Source organism: Peromyscus maniculatus, chromosome 13, assembly GCF_049852395.1.
Source record: "Peromyscus maniculatus bairdii isolate BWxNUB_F1_BW_parent chromosome 13, HU_Pman_BW_mat_3.1, whole genome shotgun sequence".
Lineage (NCBI taxonomy): Eukaryota > Metazoa > Chordata > Mammalia > Rodentia > Cricetidae > Peromyscus > Peromyscus maniculatus.
In genome coordinates this window covers 44,174,734-44,199,930 of record NC_134864.1, presented here as the reverse complement: position 1 = coordinate 44,199,930, position 25,197 = coordinate 44,174,734, and the positions used below count along the sequence as shown (strand labels likewise).

Genomic DNA, 25,197 nt, shown 5'->3' with positions numbered 1-25,197 from the left:
GGCTAAAATTAAACTCCAAACTCTTCTGGAAATCCTCCATCCTTGGTGTCATTGTTCTCTTGTTGATGGCAGAGCAAGAATTCCTTCTAGATCTTGTGAAATCATAGTCTGAGGAAATCACATTGAGACCCTTACCAACAGCTAATGATGGTGCCTTGCATACTAACTACTGCCAATCTCAACTCAGCTCCTTTTACATAGAATTTCTACACTGCAAATTCCAAGAAACTCTGTAAACTAGAGAGTAGTCTTACTGCCCATGCTCATGAGATTCAATTCCATGAGGCTTTACTTCTCTATTTCTTGTTTTCCAATTTAGTGTTTTTAATAATTCTTTGGGAATTGCACTTAATGCACCCTGATCACACTCACTTCCCAGTTCTCCCAGGTTCACCCTAACCCTTGTGACCTCTCCTTCCCCACCCCACCCCCAACAAAGAACTAAAAAAAAAAGTTCAATTTATGTTGCCCATATACCCACTGGAGTATGGTCAAATCCCAAGTGACCAGCGTCCTAAGTAAAAAATGAGTACTTCCCTACCTGCACCCCTGCCAGAAGCCATCACCTGTGGAGCTACACTTCTGAATCTTTATCACAATTTTTTAAAATTTAATTTAATTTAATTTTACAATATAATTTAGTTCTACATATCAGCCACGGATTCCCTTGTTCTCCTCCCTCCCGCCCCCCTCCCCTTCCCCCCAGCCCACCCCCCCATTCCCACCTCCTCCAGGGCAAAGCCTTCCCTGAGGATTGAGATCAACCTGGTAGACTCAGTCCAGGCAGGTCCAGTCCCATCCTCCCAGGCTGAGCCAAGCGTCCCTGCATAAGTCCCAGGTTTCAAACAGCCAACTCATGCACTGAGCACAGGACCTGGTCCCGCTGCCTGGATGCCTCCCAAACAGATCAAACCAATCAACTGTCTTACCTTTTCAGAGGGCCTGATCCAGTTGGGGACCCCTCAGCCATTGGTTCATAGTTCATGTGTTTCCATTCATTTGGCTATTTGTCCCTGTGTTTTATCCAACCTTGGTCTCAACAATTCTCGCTCATATAAACCCTCCACTTTCTCGCCAACTGGACTCCTAGAGCTCCACCCAGGGCCTAGCCATGGATCTCTGCATCCAATTCCCTCAGTCATTGGATGGGGTTTCTAGCATAATTAGGGTGTTTGGCCATCCTATCACCAGAGAGTTCTCTTTAATAGCTTCCTGTATAGGCTGTTACTTTTGGGGGTAGAGTGGGGTGGGGGTTGTCATAAAAGCCTTCAATTTCTTTATTTCTAAGTGCAAAGTCATGGTCATCAAATCATGTGTAACGGAGATTTTTTTTCCTTTCTCTCTGGTATATGACCATGGTCTATTGCTTTAATTCAGCAGTAGAAAAAGTATGGCCTAAATAATGTGTGTCTTATATCTTTCTTTTGTTGGAAGAAAATTACTATATTTCTTCTCTGTCATGATTGAAAGTCTGAATCTTAGGAAAGCATCTTTATTGTTCCATAAAAGACATAAAGGAGACTAACATATGTAATGGCAATCTAGGGTCATGATCACTTAGATCAACAAGTCCAATACACCATATTTTAAAGTACAAAAATAGAAATGAACTTTGGTAATCAAATCAGTAAATTAACAATAAATCTGAAAAGACTTTGTAGATTATCCATCCTCCTGTCAATAAATCTGAATGTTCTTCATGTGTCAATAGTCATTAGCATGTAGGTGTTCCCATACTAAAAGAATTCACAAGTATAGAGAACTAAATCCATTATCTATGCAGAATTATGAAAATGGAAGAATAAGTTGGCACATGCCAATTCCAGTGTAGAACATAGTGTATAAGAAATTTCTGAGATATCAAACCAAGAACTCAGACAAAAGTACACTGTACTTTTAAAGGAATTGCATAAATGTTAGAGTTTAAATTGCTTTTATAAAATAGAACAACAAAATAATAAGCATTTCATTCTTGTTTTTCAAACAACAGATGTCGGTAGAAAGGAAGGTGAAGAATATTGAGACTGAAATGGAAGGGAAAGCTCTTGGTTGGTGGCTCTCCCTCCACAAAACACACAGAATAAATGTAACTGAGCTATGAAATAAAATGAATACTGACCAACAAAATGAAAGCAGGGCAAATGAAATGGAATAGAACAAAAATGGTGTTTAACCAAAATATATAAAAGAAAGGAAAGAAATAAAATAGATATGGGAGAAGGCTTTACTTTAAACTAACAAGAATCTAGAATATTAACTGAAAATTCTTATTGGAACATGCTACATTAAAGCTTTGCATCTCTCATGTTTGTGGTGAGTCAGAAGCTGTTGTACAGAAGAAGAGCATCCTGCATTGTGATTGGCTGGGGAGGAAGGGGTGATGAGTTTGCTTCAGACTTTACCAGTGGATGAAAGAGTAAAAGCAGGAAATATGACCATATTCTGTTTTTATTCAGCATGCCTTCTAGAAATGAAAATGATACTAAAGTCAGTGCTCCTTTGTAGTTAATATTTTTTTCATTTTCAGATATATTTTTTAAGATTATTGTTATAGATTATTTTATTTTTGAGATTATAATGTAATTATATATTAATTATAATATAATTGCATCACTTCCCTTCCTTTCCTCTCTCCAAACCCTTCCATATATCCCTTACTGCCTCTTTCAAATTCATGGCCTCTTTTTTCTTTAACTGTTTATACATGTACATACGTACATACATAGATACACACACACACATATATATTCCTAAATACATAAATATACCCTGCTTACTCTATATACTGTTACTTGTCTGTATGTTTTCAGCTGACCCTTTGGTATTGGATAAACCACTGGTGTGCTCTTCCCCAGGGAAGACTGTTCTCCCACTCTCAGTGTTCCTGAGTTGCCTAGGGTTCAGTGTGTCGGCGTGAGGCCTCCTGGGCTTTTCCCTGTCCACTCAGGCATGCCCCTTGTTGTCATCCTTGTCTAGCTCATGTTTGGAAAGTAATGAGTCATTTTTTTAAGAAGATGATATTGGAGTCCAGCAAGTTGGCTCGGCAGGTAAAGGTGCTCCCGACACAAGCCCACTGGCCTGAGTTCTATCCCCAGAACACATGTAAAGGTAGAAAGAAAGAACTGACTCCACATGGTTGTCTTCTGATTGCCATGTATGGATCATGGCACACATGCCCCTCCACACACCAACACACCACTAGTAAATACAATTTTTTTTTTTTTGGTTTTTTCGATACAGGGTTTCTCTGTGTAGCTTTGTGCCTTTCCTGGGACTCACTTGGTAGCCCAGGCTGGCCTCGAACTCACAGAGATCCACCTGGCACTGCCTCCAGAGTGCTGGGATTAAAGGCGTGCGCCACCACCACCCGGCTTAGTAAATACAATTTTTAAACTGAAATTAAATAAAAATAGTGGTATGTCTTATATTGAAAAGGTGTTTCCTTGACTTTGAGCAATTATTTTAATTATACTTGTTTTATGTTATGACAAAACTGTAATTTAAATTTTATATTTGCTCTTTTCTGTCATAGATATAAGATTGTCACTTTTATACTCAGTCTCTGCTCTTCATCCTCTTCCTCTCCCTGCTTCTCTATCCCCATGCTAGAACTTTAACGAGGACAATTGCGCTAATACTTAAAGTTGTTTCTTTTAAGAAATGGGATTAGCCGGGCGGTGGTGGCGCACGCCTTTAATCCCAGCACTCGGGAGGCAGAGTCAGGCGGATCTCTGTGAGTTCGAGGCCAGCCTGGGCTACCAAGTGAGTTCCAGGAAAGGCGCAAAGCTACACAGAGAAACCCTGTCTCAAAAAACCAAAAAAAAAAAAAAAAAAAAAAAAAAGAAATGGGATTAGAATATAAACTTTCAAAGAAAAAAATTGTACTCATGCATTTCATATCATTATAAAATAGTGGTTAAATTTCTATACAAAATAATTTGTTTAAGAAAGAAAAATTAAGCTAGGCAGTGGTGGTGCACGCCTTTAATCTCAGGACTCAGGAGGCAGAGGCTGGCAGATCTCTGTGAGTTTGTGGCCAGCCTGGTCTACAGAGTGAGATCTAGAGTAGCCAGGGCTGTTATGACAAAGAAAAGAAAGAAAGAAAGAAAGAGAAAGAAAGGAAGGAAGGAAGGAAGGAAGGAAGGAAGGAAGGAAGGAAGGAAGGAAGGAAGGAAGGAAGGAAGGAATTGTGAATTTAAAACTATGAATATTAAAATGAAAGAAATGCAGTACTGTAAGATTGAAGCGTACTTTTAAATATTCAAATACCTTGGTATATCTCACAGAGGATGTGGTCCATGTTTCTTTCAGAGCAAATATTAGTATTGTTTTAGTCACATGGTCTCCTGTGTAACTATGAAATCCTGTTACCCGAATTAGAAAGCAAGGCAATGTGCATACAAGTCACCCTGTTTCTAAAATGTTATTTATAAAAGTGAGAAGTTAATTGATAGGCTGTGGCTATTGAGTCCAGTGCATATTCATACAATAACATCATCAAAATATTGTTAGTCAAGAGGCTAAGGATATAATGCATTGGTGCAGTACTTTGCATGTATTCAGGAGGCCCTATTTCAATTCCCAGAACCACAAAACAAACAGAAAAGCAACCAAAACTATTATTAGCCAGTCTCCTAACTTTTTATGTTTTAAAGTAAATTAATACTGAATAATCTTAATTTGTTTAATAAGTTTATGTCTTTATTAATGATATGTTACTATAATACTCTTAATATGCAAAGAGGGAGTAATTTGAATCCATATTCAAATTTGGATAAACATTAATATTTCTTGGTATCTTAAAAATGTCAAAATTTACAAAGTGAGGAGAAAACTTTTCTTAACATTTCTGAGGCACCAGGCTTAAAGTGATCTCTCTCCTTCTGTTTTCTATTTGCCCACTCAGTCAAAGACATCTATGGTAGAAATGTGTTGAACATCCGAGTACATTCAGTTAAGGCATTTCCTCTGTCTGAGTCATTTCCTCCACCCAGAGTCAACCACCTATTCTGCTGGTTCTTGTCCAGGTCAGGGCTGGCATCCAGCCTTCTGCCTCTGGTGCAGGATTGCCCACTACATCATCTGATCACAGGAAATACAGCAAAGCCAGGGACAAGATGCACAGTTAGAGGTCACTGATGCTTCTGCTAGTGATGTATTTGTGCTGTCTTCTCTGTTCTGAGCACTGTTATTTACTGATTGTACTTTCTCTAGATTTACAATTGGTTTATAAATAACATTATTTTAAAATGATTTGCCATTACAGATGAAGGTGATTCTGCACAGTGTGTGTCCTGTTTTAAGGGACAGTCCATCCATAAAATGGCAAATGGTGAAGACACAGTGGCCTCTTCTCTTCACTCATTTCCTGTAGTTCAGATCAATGGCTCTCAAACTTCAGCATGCATCTGAATTCCCCAGTGTGCTTGCTAAAACAGATTGCTGGGCCCCACTCCAGAGCGTCTGATTCAATAGGTTTGAGATGAGGCTGAGAATTTGCATTTTGGATCCAGTCCCAAGTGATGCTGATACTGCTAGTCTGAATGAAACACTCTGAAAAACACTTGTTTAGATTTTCATCCCCAAAGGCAAATTACAATTACCAGAGGAGGCATTAACACACCGATGCCTGGATCCATCATGGATCAATTGGAAGGGAGTATTTTGGACTTGAAACTGGAGATGAGTACTTTTCAAAAGTGTGGCCAGTCATTGTGTTGTAGAGACAAAGCTGAGATACCACGTGGGAAAATAGTGACCTAAGAAAGTTGACTTGATCTTATGGATTGGTGGGAGGTTTTCTTTTCATAACACATTTTTCTGTTAGTTGGAAACAATTTTTATTTAATTATTTCAATGTGTAAATAAATAGTATAGGGCCAGTAAGATTGTTCCAGTGGATAAAAGTGCTTTTGATAAGGCTGATGACCTCAGCATGATTGATAGAACCCACAATGGTGGGAAGGAGAGTGAACTTCTACAAGCTGTCCTCTGTCCTCTATGTGTCCCTAAAGAAACATTTTTAAAAGTAGTGTAAAGATAACACTGCAAATGGTTCCATAATTTGAAGGTAATTTAAATTTATTTGATCCTACTAATTGTTTTAAGTCCTTACATAATTATACAATGTTTCTTTAAACTGTTCTTTGATAATCTGTGACAGTCTCATTCTGTAAACCCATGCCATTCTGTAATTCATGACTGCCCTGCCTCCACAGTCTTAGATTATAGGCACTATGCCTAAGATATTGTTACTGTAAATGTGTGCGTGTGTGTGTGTGTGTGTGTGTGTGTGTGTGTGTGTGTGTGTGTGTGCATTCATGTGTCTGCTATTTTTAAATGATGTTGCATTTCAGTTCTTGGGTTTTTATTATTATTATTAGCATTGCATAAGATGCAACAACATTTAGATACAAAGTCCCAAATCCTTGTTCTTAATCTCACTCCACAGTGAACGGTGCAGATATACATTATATGGACACACAGACTCTGTGAACAGCATTGAGTTTTTCCCTTTCTCCAACACTCTTCTCACCGCTTCTGCAGACAAGACCTTATCTGTGTGGGATGCACGAACAGTAAGTCAATTACCTGCCCTCTACCCAGGTTAATTAGTTTAAGCATTGGTAGCCACTCTTTAGGTAATGGGTACAGCTTTAAAAGTGTTGTAAGGAATGTAGGATTAAAGTAAGCTGTTATGGTGTGTGTGTGTGTGTGTGTGTGTGTGTGTGTGTGTGTGTGTGTGCACGCACACACACGAACATGTACGTGTCTGTGGTGCTGGGGGCTCTATGCTATGTCATATACATAGATGTCAGAGGACAACTTTTCAGAGCTGGTTCACTCCTTACACATCACAGGTCCAAGAATAAAACTCCCATCCTCAGGCTTGACTTACACGCAGACCATCTATCTCACTGCTCCCCAAGCAGAAAGAAACTGCAATAAAGAAAAAAGGAGATAACGCATAATTATTTTAAATATAGATTTACAAAATTTGAAGACTAATAGGTTGTGTTTTCATTTTCATTTTAGTTATATCTGATGAGGATTTTATTATTAAAATTAGATAATTCAATTTGTGAAATAAAATGAAAATATTAAATAAAGTATTGATGTCAAATTATTTATATAAAAATAGCAACTCTAGTCAAACAGTGATTTTATCACAACCACACTAGTTCTGGTGATTTTGTTTCCAATTTTAAAATTTTATTTAAGAAATAAATGAGAGCTGGGCAGTGGTGGTACACGCCTTTAGTCCCAGCACTTGGGAGGCAGAGCCAGGTGGATCTCTGTGAGTTTAAGACCAGCCTGGTCTACAGAGTGAAATCCAGGACAGGCACCCAAAAACTACAACAGAGAAACCCAGTCTTGAAAAACAAAACAAAACCACCACCACCACCACCACCAACAACAACAACAAAAAACCCATAACAACCCCCTCCTAGAAATCACTCATATTTTAAAGTTCAAACTACATATGTTATTCTAGAGTTATTTTTTTATATTTTGTCTGTACAAGATGAATTATTACTGGTTTTTATTCAAATTATTCATGAAATATTTAATGCAAGTGGATTTTATGTGGTGTTGAAAGGGTGACCAGAACTGTCACCTCTGTCCTCCCTGTGGCAGTCAGGACTGTGTGCTGCATTGACAAAGGTCATACTGTTTGATTTGTGACATCAGCTTCATCCCTGGTACTATTCTTCCTTTAAATGCTTAAAAAATATGTAAAGTTCTTAATAAATGACGAATTATCTGGGTATAGAGAAGGTCTGGGCCTAAGAGAAGATGAACGACATCCTTTTCTTGTTAGAGAAACAATGGCAGCTCACTTTTGTCACATCAATGTGATCAATTACTCTTGAGGCACCTCTAAAATATTTTTGATGCGTTAGGAAAATGCCCAGTGGATTATATTCTCATAAATTAGTTTTAAGCTTCCTTTTTCACAGTCAAACATATACTAGTCTTAAATCATTAACTCACCATAGCAACTTATTATTACAGGTAATGAAAGTGGAGACCTCCAAGTCAGTCTCCCAGTCAACTAGACGGATCCGCTCTGAATTCTGTGGGGGTTGAGGAGTGTGATATAAATCTTTATAATTACTAGATAGAGATTGTAAAAGATTATAAAAGAGGGAGGAGTTTTGGAAACTCATGAAATTGATGTCTTATGGGGTTGAATGTCTCTTTTCTCAAAGTTATAAAACAGTAAAACTACTTTATTAAAATTGAAAACTAAGATTGTTTTTCTGTCAGAAAATGATATATAGTCAATTTAGTGAAAAATTATGATGCCTTCCTAAAAAATCAGCATGAAAAGTCCCCATCCATGAGTAGTTTAAAGGACTGTTTAAAACAAATGCAGTGAGGTTGTTTAGTCATTCCCTAGACCAATGAAAAGATTAAGGCTTCTGGTATTTTTTAAGACAAGGAATGTGTCTCCTGGACAGTAATTTATGAACAACAAAAGGCAAGACAAAGTTCTGGGCTGGGTCAGAGTGGGGCTGGCAATGGTCAGTGGGGCTGGCATTTCATCACTCAGGCAGTCCACAACCTGGTGGCCTTGACTGTGGCACCTGTCCAGAGATAGCCTGGTCCCGACTTCACTTTAAGATCCAGGAATCGATCTCTCTGAGTGCCTACGAAGTAGAGAAACTAAGAGGTCACAAAAGAGCTAACATTTTATGTCCTGTCTCTGTGACCCCTATCTTTGTCATAGTTCAGCCTCACTCTCCCAGAGGTGTGCAGTTCCACAGACAAGAGCTGTGTATTCTGAAAGGAGCACTACAACATTCAGAGGGCTAGGGAAGCACAGCTGGCACCTCTTCTCTTGGGTTATATTTTTCATTTATTTATTTTTCTCACGTAATATATCCTGATTACAGGTTTACCCTTCCTCAACTTCTTCCAGGTCCTCCCTACCTCCTCTTCTATTCAGAACCCACTCATCTGTCTCTCATTAGAATACAAATGGACTCCTAAGAGATAATAATAAAATATAATATAATATAAAACAAAAATTAACACATCCAAATTGGACAAAACAAACAGAAGGGAAAGAGACCAAGAGAAGGCACAAGAAACAGATCCCATTGTCCACACACTCAGGATTCCCATAAAAACACTAAACTGGAAGTCATACTATATGCAGAGAGGACCTGTAGGGTTCAAAGAGAGAAGAAGAAGTATATATTAAAATCATAAGAAAAAAGGGAGTGGGCAGCCCTGACAGAACATTATGAGACAAGGAATCTCCAAAGATGCCATTGAGTTTGTTACTGTAGGTTCATTTTCAATTTAGTAATTTTTATTGGCGATCTTTGTGCCAAGCAATATCGTTAAGTCCTCAGAAGGCTATAGACAGAATCTTGTCATCAAAGGATATACAGACTTTTAGGGAGTGGGTATACATGTAAATAAATTTAGGAGGAATAGTAATTATTATATATCTTATAATTGTTGATTTGGCTTTTTGTAGCATTTATTGAATATTTCCTACCTGCAATCATTGTACTTAAACATCTACATAATGCTTTGTAGAATCTGATTAAGTGGGTACCATTTATTGTTTTACTCGTGTACTGGGGATACATGCTTATCAAGACAGAAACATTACCCAAGATCAGCCAATGGAGCAGAGACAGAGGCAGAGGATACATGCTTATCAAGACAGAAACATTACCCAAGATCAGCCAATGGAGCAGAGACAGAAGCAGGATGCCTCTGCAACTTCCGGCTGATGTCTTCCCACCCTTGGCCATTTCTATGCCCCTGTGATCAGCCAGCACTTTAGCATTCTACCATAAAAGTTCAGAAACTTTTCCATTAAACTGTCTTAGGCATTTACTAATGAACTAATATTGTGTATATGTAAACACACACACAAAAACACACATCTTTTAAAAAAAGTAATATAAATGGCAGTATTAATATTGTTTTATAGTCTCTGATTTTGGTTTGTTCTAACGAAAGATACTAATAATTCTAAAATGGCACTTATTTTTAAATGACTTAATATGCTTATATTTTCAAAATTTTCTGGTTCAATGATTAATTAATACAATTGATAAATCAAAACTTAAACCTGTGTGTAGATTTATCAGCTACAAGAGCAGCAAATAAAGACAGAGAATCCTAAAACAAATAACACTGGGCTGGTGAGATGGCTCAGAGGACTAAGGCACTTGATGCCAAGCCTGAGGATCTAAACTCAAGCCCAAGGATCTACATAGAGAGTCGACTCCTGCAAGGTGTCCTCTGACTTCTACCATGTAGTATGGTATACATACAGGCACACACACACACACACACACACACACACACACACACACACACACACACACACACACACATCTACCAACTAAACAAAATATTTGATAAAAATTTTCATGATATTAGTTAGCCTCAGGAAATGCTTAAAGCTTTTAAATACTTTAAAACAATATAGAGAATTCTGCAGTTAAAGAATTTGCTACAACAACTTGCAAAGATTACTGCCCTTGCATAGAATTGGCAAAAGAAACTCTGACAAACATGTTATCTGATGTTCTGTAGCAGTTTCCTTTGAAAATGGTACCTTTTTTTGTTCCCTATAATGTCACCTTTCCTTTGAAGGGATGATTAGATGTATAATTATTTTTAAAAAGTATTTTCTGATTACACACTGTTAAGACACGCTTGCCATCACATAAAAGGTCAACAAATTAGGAATATATGAACCTGGCAGCAGTAGTGGGGTTTGTGTGGATAAGGCACTAGTCATCATTACAACTTTTAAAAAGTGTTTTGTTAAAAAACTAAGTGTGAAATTCTGTGGGAGCAGAAAACATCTTCTTGGCGGTCTCTGACTCACTAGAAAGATTGTGAAGATTCTAGTCATCAAAGGACAAGTTGGTATAAAATTAACCAAATTAAAAATACCTCTATTTCTTTTAAACTGCTATGAGCATTTCAGGATGTTAGACAGCCCTGGAATTGTTCTCATACACTGTTGTACACCCGGCTTTGGCAACCTTCATATTTTGCACATGTACTCTACCAACACTCACTGCTCTGTCTCTAATTCCTACAAGTTACCTGTGGTTGGTTTTTACTCTTAGGCTCTTTGCTCTTTTGCCTCTTTGCTCCTTGGGGGGCCTGACAAACAGCTCCCAAATAAATACACAGGGAGGCTTATTCTTTCTTATAAATGCCTGGCCTTAGCTTGGTTTATTTCTGACCAGCATATATATATATATATATATATATATATATATATATATATATATATATATATATATTCCCATATACATTTTGCATCTGGGCTTTCTCCTTTTCTTACTTCTGTGTATCTTACCACATGGCTGGCTGTTTGGCTGGGTGGTTGGGTGGCTGACTCCCTAGTGTCCTCCTCTCCTCCTTTTCTTGTTCCTTGATCTCTCTTGTTTGCTCTCTTTTTTCCTTCTATTTATTCTCTCTGCCTGCCAGCCCCACCTATTCTTTCTCCTGCCTTGCTATCAGCTCTTCAGCTCTTTATTAGACCAATCAGGTGTTTTAGACAGGCAAGGCAACACAGCCTCACAGAGTTAAACAAATGAAACATAAAAGAATGCAACACATCTTTGCATTATTAAAACAAATGTTCTATAACATAAACAAATGTAACAGTTACCCTCCGTTCTTAAGCACACCAGATCTTCAGCACATAGAATTAGCCGTAGTATTTAAAACAATTGGTCTTTTGAAAGCTTCACTCTGTCACTCCAGTCACCTAACCACATCCCCCTCTGATCCTTGGTGAATTTGTCTCTGTCCTTAAAGGCATATTTCATCCTCCCACAAGAATTCTTCATGCCTCAAAGGTCAGATATTTGTAGAGGCAACCAAGGAAATTCTGTATGCCTTACAACTTTGCTAATTATTCCTTTGTAAAGTATTTAATGTTGAATTTGATAAATGAGACATTATTTTCCCCACCAAATGGCAAATAGCACCAATTTGTTAACATATTAGACAGTGACTAATGGCTTCAATGATGTGGTAGAAACATACATTTAAAAAGTCAAATGTACTTATTGTTTAGCTATAAGACCATGACTGAATCAGCTCATATGTACTTTATAAACCACAGCATAGCAGTAGCACAAAGTCTTTAAGCCTGGATCGAAATCCACAACCTATAGCTTATTATCGGGGAGACCTTGAACAAAATGCATAAATATCTTGGCCTTAGTTTCTTCATTTATAAAATATGTACAGTAGTGGTACATATCATGTAAGAATGTGATGGTTGTGAAATAATAAATCACACAAACGATTTATAAACACAACTCATAAGAATTCAGTATTTCTGATGTTTTGGATTAAATTGATTTATTTTATATGCAGTGACTTATTGTGATTAAAATACTTATTTGCAATTTTTAAGATAGAATGGGTTGTTTTAACCAAATGCTGTTCTATCACAAGTGTGAACAAAAGCCAGTTATTTTCAATAGGGATACAATGAAAGATGATAAGGTGAACCAAACCATCTACGTCTACTGCAGGCCAAGTTCACAGACTTCTAGGCAGTATTTGTCTATGATATAAACCTCTCAGTTTGATATAAACAACCAATTGCAGCGATAAAGACCAATGGAGTGACTATCTATACCATAAGAAAATTATTGTGTAGAAGTCTATAAACTTTGCACAGACTACTTAATTCATGTTACTTTTATATATTTCGAAGATAAGTTTCTGGTAAATTTTTTTTCATTGTTCCTTTTAACTCGGAATTAAATGCAATCCATACAAGCTGGCTCTTTGTTCTGTTAGACACTTTAGACAGTTTTACTCTCACAAGGAACAGTGAAAGTTACAGAATAATTTGACCATATTACTTAAGAAGGTGAAAATAAGATAAACCATTTTTAAAAATTGTTCTTCTATTAATGGTCCTTTTCTAATTACAACCCAGTCTCTCGAGCATCAGAGTTCATTTCCTTGTGGGCTGCATCGTAACATTTCCATTTTAAAGCCACACAAAGTAAAGCAGGCTGGGCTAGCAAGGCCTCTGCAAGCAATGCGTTCTCCGTTGACCTGGTGTTGATGTGGAGACGTTGACAACGCTCTGACCTCAGTTTCACTGCCTCGTCCACTTCGTCACCCTTTTACTCAGACTCAGTGAACTGCATGGCCAAGCAGTTGGTGGAGTTAAAGCAAAGCAGAGGCCGTCCTTTCAGATGTGGTGGAAGTTTTAACCTCTGTGATTGAATGACTAGGAAGACTGACTGGACTAGGACCTCTGCACTAGTCAGACATTTGTGTAGCTTGATCTGCTTGGGGGGGGGGGTCCCCTGGCAGTAAGATCAGGATCCATCTCTGGTGCATGAGCTGGCTTTTTGGAGTGCACTACCTATGGTGGGACACCCCCCACAGCCTAGATGCAGACCTGCCTCTACTGTATGTACCAGGCTCTGCTGACTCCCCATGGGAGGCATTACCTTATTGGAGAAGGGAATGGGGCTTGAGTTGGGGGACAAAGCCGGGGGGTGGGGGGTGGGGGGAGTCAGTGATTGGTATGTCAAAATGAATAAAAAATTTAATAATAAAAAGGAAAAAACTGACATAATAATAATGAGATTATCTTAATCATAGAATGTACTCTGTCATACAAAGATGGCCCTCTATTACCTCCAGCTTTTTTTGCCTCATGTGTAGTAAGATATGGGTTTGAACGTCACAAAGAAAATTGAATCTAGGTTCTGTAACTTCCTGGTTGTGTCTGGTAACTATGATATTTAACATCTCTAAAGTTCAAGATTCTCTTTTTAATGAGAATAAAATTTAAATAAGTATAGCCATATATATATATATATATATGTATATGTATGTATGTATGTATATATATTACACACACATATAGTGTTACCTACATATACACATATACATTTATGGCCCAAAATGTCATTTATTTGTCTCCTTATAGGCATCTGAAAATTGTGGCATGGTCTTCTCCTGGATTGCACTTCCCTCTCCTGGGAGGACAGGTTGAATGGTGCTTAATGAAACTGAATGATTCCATAACACATCACTTAGCTCAGTGTTTGGTCTGTTGCTGTCACTTTGAGGAATTCAGTGACTGTAACTCATTGAGCTAATTGTAATTCCACAGCTGTGTAGTGTTGATTTATCTGCCTTGCTGCCTGTAGTTCCTTAATTTCAGTTCAACATGTAGAAATTACTTAGGAATATTCTTGTCACCATTATTTATTCTTTTGCACATTTGGCCTATTAAAACTTCAGTGATGACAGCTTGGCTGTTCCTTGTATAGACTTAACTTTGAATTCATTAGAGCAACACATGCTAATTATACTTTTTATGTATCATTGATGAAATTGGAAATTAAACGTAGTATTTTTTGGCAAGTGTTTCTAGCATCTTAGTGTGATTGTGATCAGTGTAAAATAAAATTTCATCTCATCACATAAATCTATAGCACAAGAAGACTAGTAACAGTGATAAATAATCACTGATGCCCTATATGATCATGTTCTTATCTACCATTCCTTGTATTCAAACCTTTCATTTCATATAGAAAGTACTGTAAAAGACGGTGAGCAGTTTAGTGTTACCTACTGGGTTAGGTGATTGTAGATCTCAGACATAGAAGTCAAAGCTTCTAAATGTATTGAGAAACAAAATTAAATTATATGCTTTATTAAAAAATCACAGTGATCATTTGGTGTTGCTTCTGTCACATAGTATTAAGTATTAACATTAGTGTAGAAATCTGGAGTGCAGGAATTGCGGAGAAGCAGGAGAAATAATATTGGAAAATAGAAACTAACGGTGATAAAAGAATTAATTCGATGGGGAAAGTAGGGTTTGTTTTCCATGAGCCATTCTTGGAAAAACCAATATCAAACTGTATTATTGCTGTCATGGCTTGCACTAAATTTATCATCTTATAATTTATAACTATATACAGATATATACAGAACTTATATCTGATAAAATATAAAGCATATTAAAATAGAAAAATCAGCAGCTTTTCTCTCAGATAATAAAACATTTTAAATTAAAATGCAAATTAATAACACTAACTAAAGATATGCTGTATAACAAAAGATATTTTATAGTATAAAAGAATGTTCTGGTCGGTGTTGGCACACACTTTTAATCCCAGCCCTTGGGAGGCAGAGACAGGAAGATCTTTGTGAGTTCAAGGCCAGCCTGGTCTACAGAGTGAGATCCAGGAAAGGCGCAAAGCTACACAGAGAAACCCTGTCTCAAAAAAAAAAAATGCATCTCCACATCAGTGATAATATGTAAACAAATATTGACACACACATAAATGATAGTCCAGATTTTATAATGTATGAAGGCAAGCCTACCACATAGCTTCATTATAAAGTAATATGTAGATGGAATGAAATCCAAATGGAGATCTAGATATTGTTTTTTATTTGAGTGATATTTGAAACTGAAAATTTATTCATTTTTATATGATTAGATAGAAGCAGTTGATAAATAAAATTTTAAAAAATTAATAGACAATGTCATAGGCATTTAGTTATAATATTACTATAAAACATAATGTTGAAAACAGATGACACATTGATAACCCTACCGAGAAAACAGACTACAGAGGCAGGAACTGGATTGAAGAATGCACTGTGTAATATATACCTTTATTTAAAAAGGTAAAATCTCCTTAGATCACCTTTATTTTCTTTATTATTTTGTTCTTATTCTTCTGCTCTTTATTTTGTTGGGTTTTTTTTTTTTTTTGGTTTTGTTTGTTTGTTTAATTTTTCCTTCTCCTTTCTCCACCTCAGGCACTGCGATTCTAGGTACTCATTCCCATGTCCAGTTATATTGTGGTGGTGGGGTGTGCAACCGGGGCATTTTGTGTGCGGAAGCACACTACTGAGCTGTGTTCCCAGCCCCGCTCCTTGTCATTCACAGAGAATCTCCACTGTCACCATTTCCTCTCAGTGTCGCCATTTTGGCTGTTTGTTTCTCACTCCTCAATTTCTCAGCTTCTATTTCTCATATGTCTCCAAAGCTTGGATATCTGGTTACAGCGTCATCTAATTTGAAGACTCCTTGTGGTGTTTTGTCAATGAACTTTTGCTCTTTTAAATTTCTTATTTACACAAGTAAAATCATATTCAACAGAAGTGGATTTTTCAAACATACAAACAAAACCAAGCAACCTTAATGTGGTTACCTTTCAATATTATAAGCTTTCAAATTTTTATGTATTTCCATTATGCTTGCTCTATTAAAAATAATTCATATGGTAGTCTATGCCTAGTTTTGTCTAACTAATGTGCTTTACTTGCCTTATTTTCTTAACTTATCATGAGTATTTTATATATTAGTATATACACATTCTTATTCTTAATTTTAATGCAATCACTGATATGTTATATTTTATAGAGATATCAATGTTTGACATTGGAACTATTCATATATATATGCATATATATTCACTCCTTTATTTAGCACATCATTATTCATAATATTTGAGCCATGAAAACCCAAGGGCTCATTGATAGATGAATGGATAATCACTCATTTCCCTTTTTACTTTGGCACTACATACTGCCCTTGTGAAAAACCAATTTATATTTGTGCATTCTTATGTACTATATAAAGGACTACTACTTTTTAATGGCTTATTTAGGAATTTGAGGCATACCTGACATCAATATTTCAAAGATTTCTTCAATAGCCTCTGTGTTTCTGTGAGATCTATTCTGCCAATCTTCACTGAATAGCCTGGCCCAGCACTGTGCTTGACATCTCCAAGGGCCACTTTCCTCATCAAGGCTTTTCTTCTGCATCATGTTGCTTCTCTGCCTAGGGCATTCTGTTAGCACAATTTAATGGTTCAAATTTAAGTTGAAAGAAGTTAATGCTCCTGGCAGTAAATGGAAGACAGCAGATAAATAGCTCAGCCTCACTTTCCCTGAGAAAGTGAAGTATATTTTATATAACATATTTAATTAGTACAAACCTTGCAATTTTCCTAAAACACTCTCATTATAGGAATTTTCACTTTTTCTCTCCCCTTTCTCACAGATTTGCCTTTATTTTCTGGTTCACCACTCAGAGAAAATCCTTCAATGCTGTTGGATGTTTTTGCTCTTTTGGGGGGCCCACCACCCAGCTCCCTTATAAATGGTTCACAGAGGCTTGTTCTTAATTATAAATGCCTGGTGATAGCCTGGCAAGTTTCTAGCCAGCTTTTCTTTAATAATCCTGTATATCTTCTGCCTTTGGGCTTTTACCTTTTTCTATTTCTGTATATCTTTCTTTCTTATTCCATTCCTGGTTGTGTGGCTGGGTGGCTGGCCCCTTGCGTCTTCCTCCTTCTCCCACTTTCTTCTTTTTTTCCTACCAGATTTCTCTTTCAATTTATTCCCTCTGCCTGTCAGGCACACCTATCCTTTCTCCTGTCTTGCTGTTGGCCATTCAGTTCTTTATGAGGCCATCGGGTGTTTTAGATAGGCACAGTAACACAGCTTCACAGAGTTAAACAAATGCAACCGAAAAAAATGCAACACATCTTTGCATCATTAAACAAATGTGATAAACATTTGTTTATCACATTTGTTTATTCACAGAATAAAGCAAAAGTAACACACCTTAAAATAATATTCTACACGAAATCAAAATATTTATTGCAGTTATATTTTGATGGGATCTGCCCTAATGGGCAGAGGCCTTCTTCATCTAGCTGCACATGGCAGGTCTGAGGCATGTTGCTCATAATGCAGCAAAGGTGATGTGGGCAATCTGGCTTCACTTTACCTCTTTGTCCTTATTGGTTTCACATTGTCTAGCACTGTTAGAAAGGAAGGGTCTTAAATAGATCACAGCGCTCTTGATATTGCCTCACCACAAGTGCTTGACCTTATCAAATATTTCACAAAGGGTGAATCTCATTTTGTCAATAGTTACAAGTGAACACAGGCATGGGACTCAAAATGAAAAATAAACTGACAGTACATGAACACCCTGCAGAGGTGTAGTGATCACCTGGCTCGGGAGAAGATAGAATACAGATCCTGGGAGGGAGAGTAGGCCAGGTTAGTGAAAACAGGGAGACTTACCAGAGGACTGCAGTTCTGCCCTCCAGAGTAAAATTAGGAGGCTTCTATGTGCCACTTCAGTTAGAAGGTACAACTGGATCTATTTTGTCTGACTATGAGAAACCATGGGTTTTACGTCCTTGATAAAGATTGGCTCCAGAAACTAATACAATGAAGAATTTAGAGTAGGTGTGAAAAAATATTATCTCTATGAATTTTTTATATAGGTGTTCTTTGGAAGCCTACCAAGTGTTTCTGGCTTGGAAAAGCTGACATATACACACTATAGTGGAACAAATACTGACTTAAAAATAGAAATATCTATGAAGCAAACAATGGTTTTGTTTTATGTAAAACATTAAAAAGACACCACCTGTAGAGAAATGTGAAAAATGTTGACAGAGAACACCTATGGATAAGCCATGAAAAGATGTTCAAATAAATGAGCTGGCAGAGAGAAAAATGAGACTCTCAAGTCGCAATGTGTACCATCTTGCTGCAATCAGGGGAAAGTAAGTGTTTTGGGTCAATGTAGATCAAAAAAAATTTAAAAAATTCAAATAGGGAAATTGTTGGAAGAAAAGGGGGTTTTAGCAGGAGAAATGAGTGGTGAGGGAGGGAAGTGGGGGTGAGGACATGTGTGTGGAATTATAGAAGACTAATAAAAAGTGGACTGGGCCAAATGAAGGTGATATGGTCATGGCAACTAATGAATATATAGGGTAGATGGACATCACAGCAAAAGCCTACTCAGATATTTCAGATTGGTACTATGAAGACCAATTTTACAAAACAAACATTAACTGAGTGTCAGTGCTCTGATGAGTATGTGGGAGTAAGAAAGGGGAAAAGAGGCCAGCCTGAATGGAGTGCAGTCCATGACTTGAGGGATTTATAGTTATTGGTCTATTAAGCCCACTTAGCAAGAAATATTAATTAAATATTACTTATTAACTTAAACAAAGTGAGAACAAGGCACCAGGTCTGCAACTGCATTAGGTTCAGAGGGGTGGCTTGTTCTGATTTGAGATTTTCTAGAAGGTACTCGGGCTGACCTGCTGAGGGGAGATTGAAAGAGGCAAGAAAATGGCAATTGTAGCTGCTGACTTTGGTGGTATTCAAATAAACTAAGACTCATGGAAGTGATAAGTCAAATTGCTTATACTTTATTCTCTAAGGAGTGCACCCATTTGTTTACTTGCTTTAAGTTTCTGTCTTAACTAACAAAAGCATAACAAGAATAACACAACCTATACTGCACCTAACAATTGCAACTAGTAACATTTTGCTCTGTGCCTGTTCTTTAAGACTGACTGTACATAAACATATACAATTTTTCCAAAATATTTGAAAGTAAACCATAAGTGAAATACCCCTTTGTTTATAATTAAAAAGTATGCTTATTTAACAGAGGCATATTTTCTTGCCCTTAAGAAAATGGGTCAAATAAGTAAATTGCCATTGGCATGATAATTGTCTAACCATAAGTAGACATTATTTATATTTGTGCCTTTGTACTGACACCTCTGTATAAGAACCATGTATGAGTATCTGGTTCTTATATCTCTTTATCTCCCTTTAATCTGGAAGAGTTCCTCACTGTTTCATATTGCTTCATGATATTGACATTTTTAAAAGAAGAGGGTAGTCATTTATAAACAGTTCTTGTGGCAGTTTGAAAGAAAATAGCCCCCACAGGAAATGGTAGTATAAGGAGCTATGGCCTTCTTGAAGTAAGTGTGCCCTTGTCAGAGGAAGTGTGTCACTGTGGTAATGGGCTTTGAAGTCTCTTTTGCTCAAGCTTCCCTCAGTGTGACAAGAGGTATACTTCCTGTTGCTTGCAAGATGTAGGACTCTCAGCTACCTCTCTAGTACCATATCTGCCTGCATGCTGCCATACTCCCTACCTTAATGATAATGGACTGAATCTCTGAAATGTAAGATACCACCTCAATTAAATGTTTTCCTTTATAAGAATTGCTATAATCATGGTGTCTCTTCAAAGCATTAGAAACCCTAACTAAGACAGTCCTTCAATTTTTATTTTCCTGATATTACCTATTTGTTAGATTTGGTGCATGCTACTTTAATAGGAAAACCTCAGACCTGATGATTTTTTTCAGAAAATTATATCAGGGAGACACATGCTGTTGACCTTCCTGGTGACTGTTGATAACTTTGATCATTCATTGAGGGTGGACTGTGGTTTGGCTCCCTGCTGCACAGCTGAATATTTCACTTTGAAATTAATGAACATCATGTTACTCTGAAATTGTTAAAAATCTCACATCTTCTCCAAAGCCCATCATCCAGTTTTACTATCTACTGATGACTGCCAACTTTGTTATGATCATGGATGCCCCAGGTCATTTTCAAATTCCATCACTTCTTCTTCACTTGCTATTTGATTCTCTTTTCTTTTAATTTTATGTGTGTGGGTGCTTTACTTAAATATGTATGTCGGTGTACAACAAGCATGCTTAATGCATGCTGAAGGCAGAAGAGTGTATCAAGGGTACAGATGGAAGTGAGCTGTCATGTAGGTACTGGGAATTGAACCTATTTTCTGGAAGAGCAGGCAGTGCTCTTAGCAGCCAAACCTTCTCTCCATTCCCTAGTTGTCGGTGTTTGACTGTTTGTTCCCTTAAGGGAAGAGCTTTCTTTTCTCCCACATTGTTTGTGCACCGTTTCTATTTACTAAACTAGAAATCACTCTTGTCATTATATAGATGCTTAGATTGTCTCATTTTTTTCAACCAATGGGAAACTCTTTAAGGAAGCCATAAAGCGATTTTAATTTGGTCTATAATTCTTTAATAATTCTTCCCTCACTCCCAACCCAATATGCTTCAGGGTCCTCTTGTACTTTGCCTTACATTGCAACTAGCCATTTATCTACAACTCTGGTTTGTTTCCATGGAAAGCTGTATGACAGATCAAGATCTGGGCTCTACAGGGTTTCATCCTCATAATGGGGCCATTGAATGCCCTCATTCACAGTAACCAGAATGAGAAATATATTTTATGGCAAGTGGGTATGTAGATTCCTGCTTGCATCCACTTACACAACTAGCTAGCTCTGTTAAAACTGGGTTCACAGTGATATCTCTTGTCAACATGATAGAATTCACTCGAATTTGCCCAGTTCTCATATTAATAACCCTCTCAACAGTGATAAACATGATTATCTGCAATACACTGATGTATATTATTCAACCTTATATGTATAGAAACTAAACTTATTACCGTTAACCCTGGCTTCTTAAGAAGGAAACCTAGTCATTAGGGTTCAGTACTGATTCAGAGTTCCTTGGGTCTTCAGCCATAGGCTTGCAGATTTGTCGATGTCTATTTTGAGTTTGCCCTCCTACAGTGCACTTTAGTGTGACTAACATAAAATGTTATTTATTTTAAAGATGCTATATGATATGTTCAGTTTAACCACTGTTCTGTGTCTCAAAGGTTCTGAAATAGCTAGAAACATACAGAAATATATGTATGTATTATTTCTATTTTATTCATTTTAATAAATTATTTTTGTTTTTCCATACTTAAACTAGATTTGTCTAATACAACATCTTTGTTTTGTATTGAAAATGACATTGCACTTATTTACTTTGAAATACTTCTGAGTATTTATCTTATTAATGTCTTTAATTTTATGGCTTGTATTAAATAAGCTTGTTTTGAGACCTTGTATATAATCAAACTTTATGAACACCTGATGAGTGTTTGAGAATGAAACATGTATGCCACTTGCTGGGTGTGCATTTCTCTGCTCCTGTCTCCCTTTACATGTCTTTGTATCATGTCATTCCCCCTGATTGGTCTGAAGCTAATTCTAATGTTTCATTCCCCTATAATTAGCATGTCTCTTCCAGCTCTTAATTGTTACTTTATACAAGTATTTGCTTCATGACCAGAAGCCTGGTGTCTCAATACCCATCTCTTTCTATTTAGTCTTGCTAAATTATCTTAAGTATCCTATACTCAGAATATTATTTGATTTATGCTCTGTGTACTAAATTAAAAGTCATTTACTTGTAATGGAAGAACTAACCCTAGTCATTTATATTTACTGATGAATACTAAATGTTTGATTACAATACTGTCATATTATATTTTGTAATAATGAGATGTTTTGTGTTTGCTGTGTCTCTACACAAAGTGGCTTTTAATTTTCTTCCTGAATGTTTCTTTTGATGTATAATGTTACTTTTGTCCTAAAACGTAACATTTTACTTTTTTTTAAATCTCCTTGTTTGCCAGTATTATTTTTCACGTTACTATTTTCCTACATTTTCAGTGGTATAGTCTGACCTATTGTCTACAGACGATTCCACCACCACCCCTTTCTTAATATGGTTCTTTTTAATTATTTTGCTCTATTCTTGAAATACAAATATAATTGTATCATTTTTCTCTCTTATCTTTCCTCAATCCAACCCTTCCCATATAACCCCATTTGCTCTTGCTCTCTCTCTCTCTCAAATCCATGGCAAATATTAATAAATATTCATGAATATATAAATACAACTTGTACGGCACATATAATGTTATGTGCTTGTATATGTTTTCAGGGCTGCCCATTTGGTATTGGATCACCATTTGTTGTGCTCTTCCCTGGCAAGATTATTTCTCCCACTCTCGGCATTCCTTAGTTGCCTGTAGTTCTTTTTCTAGGATTGAAGCCCCATGGGATTTCCCCTTCTGTGTTAGCATGGCTGTTGTTGTCATCCTTGTTCTGGTCTTGTTTCATTGGCCATGTTGACGAGACTTTATGGGTGTAGTTCTTTCCGGTTGCATAAGTTACCCTCTTTAGAGACTCCAATTATACCTGATTGGATTTCCTTTGTGTCCCATGTTACATTCTTTCATGTGAGCATTTTTGTTTCTATTTTATTTTCATTTTGATCTGCTATTCTATTCTATTTATTTATTATTCTATTCTATTTGTTAATAAACTTTATTATATTGCCAGATTGGTCTATTTTTCCCCTTGGCTAACAGTCATTTTTAATATAGTTTGGCATTTAATTTTTTTTTCTTTTTTCTGTCCATTTTTATACTTTTATTGCACATACATTTATTCTCATATAATACATCCCAACCACGGTTTCCCCCGCATTTTCTCCTAGCTCCCCACCATCTCCCCTCTCCCCCAGATCCACCCCTCGGCATTTCCTTTTCAGAAAAGAGCAGGCCTCCTAGAGATGACAGCCAAATAGGATAAAACAAGATACAATAAAACAAGTTTAAAGCCCTCATATCAAGGCTGAACAAAGCAACCCAATAGGTGGAAAAGAGTCCCAACAGCAGGCTAAGAGTCACAGATACACTGGCTCCCACCATCAGGAGTCTCACAAAAACATCAAGCTAACAGCTGGAACATATATGCAGATGACCTGGTATAGACCTATGTAGCACCAGTGCTCACTATTTCAGTCTCTGTGAGCCCATGTGAGCCTTGCTTAGTTGATTCAGTGGGCCATGTTCTCCTGGTATCGGCCATCTTCTACAATCTTTTCTCCCCATTTCTCTCACCTCCCAGGGGAGAGAGCTGATAGAGACCTCCAATTTAGAGGCTTTTTCTATATAGGTTCTGGCTGTGGTCTCTGTACCTGCTCTCATCTGCTTACAGAAGAAGCCTCTCTGATGAAGACTGGACAAAGCACCAATTTATGAGTATAGTAGGGGAAAAATCAGTGAAATGATTCTTAAAACAATTTCTTATTTTTATTTTAGGGCCAAACTATTTCTTTTAAGCCACACATTTCAAAATGCTTGTTAGTATCAGTTGGGTTTTACATGTTGGATCGCTTTTTCTTCCTTTGTTGTTGGTTTTGCTTGATCACAGACAGCTTTGTAAGCTAAATCAGTTGTCTTTTAATTCTCCGATTTATTTCTATCATAGATTTTAGCAAATGGAGACTGTATTTCTCCATTTAAATAGTCTGAGCTGATAGTTTGTCCTTGTGTTTGAGACTAAGATATACCCTACTTTGTCATTATGAAAAACACAGTTTGTTATGTGGATTTGGAGAAGGTATATTCAATAGGAAGATATAAATTACTAGTCCTCCAATTGTGATCTATATTTATTTTACTGTGACGTGTCTAACCTCTCCTGCTCCTGGGCTTTTCTCTTCCTTCACTGCCATTTTCTAAGGGATATTGTTTCTCTCTTTTGAGTCCTTTCTTACAAATGTCTTTCCTTCTGTGTACACTTTCTCTTCCCCAGTAGTCTTTGCTCTGATTTTTACTTTTTTGGTGTTCTCATCCACACAGGATATTTTCATACTTAGTTTTAGATGAAACACTTTGTCTGTCTTATAGGAGATACCATTTAGTACAAACTTCCAAATATTATATATTAATATTTCAATGTGTATCAGAGCCTATCATCCAGAAGCCCTAACATCATTGACGACCTAATTTTCTTTGCTGCAAATCCAAAATTCCAACATATAAAAAAGTAAAAAGTACTTTGTATGGGGTGAAAATATGTACTACATCAATTCCTAAGAATTTGCAGCAATCATTGAAGACTTGAGCATCCCTAAAAAAGGAGGAATGGATGAGGTCTACATTCTCTTTTTCTAATTCTTCATTCTATACCTCTTCATTTGTATCCCCAATCAAAAAACCTGCTTTTCTGATATAGAGAGTAATTCACCCACCCCTCTTAAGAGTTTCAGTGGAAGAAAGCCTCCCATAGCAACTTTTGGTTCAGAGCTGTAATTAAAAAGTATAAGCTGGCTTTTATTCTGTGAATAAAGTTGGTTAAATAACCTTTAAAATCACTTACTGATAGTGCACAAAGATAAAGAAATGATTTTTTTTAAATCAGACATACAAGAATCTAAGATCTTACTTGACACTGATATTTTATGAAATTATGTATTTTTTCTCAAAGTAGGCAATGGATATGATCAACCAAAGGAAGAATTTAATGTCTTGTGCTTTCATATTAGGCTTGTGCTTGTGGCTAGGGATGTTGATAAGAAACCTGTATGAGGACCTTGGGATCTCTCAAAAATCAGAACTCAGAAAACCTCACTTTATTAACTCTAAACCTATATAACATACTGTTAACACTTTCCAGGGAGCTGT

At 36.8% G+C, this 25,197-nt stretch overlaps 1 protein-coding gene across 3 annotated transcripts in view; it reads left to right on the top strand.

Annotated features, from left to right (window-relative positions):
• Window positions 1-25,197, top strand: part of Spag16 (sperm associated antigen 16) — an 841,320-nt gene that overhangs the window by 510,125 nt on the left and 305,998 nt on the right. For all 3 annotated transcript variants that reach the window (XM_076550173.1, XM_006994855.4, XM_076550176.1), the window contains one exon: window positions 6,452-6,578. In XM_076550173.1, coding sequence (XP_076406288.1) covers window positions 6,452-6,578 — 127 coding nt within the window. The remainder of the gene's footprint in view (window positions 1-6,451; window positions 6,579-25,197) is intronic.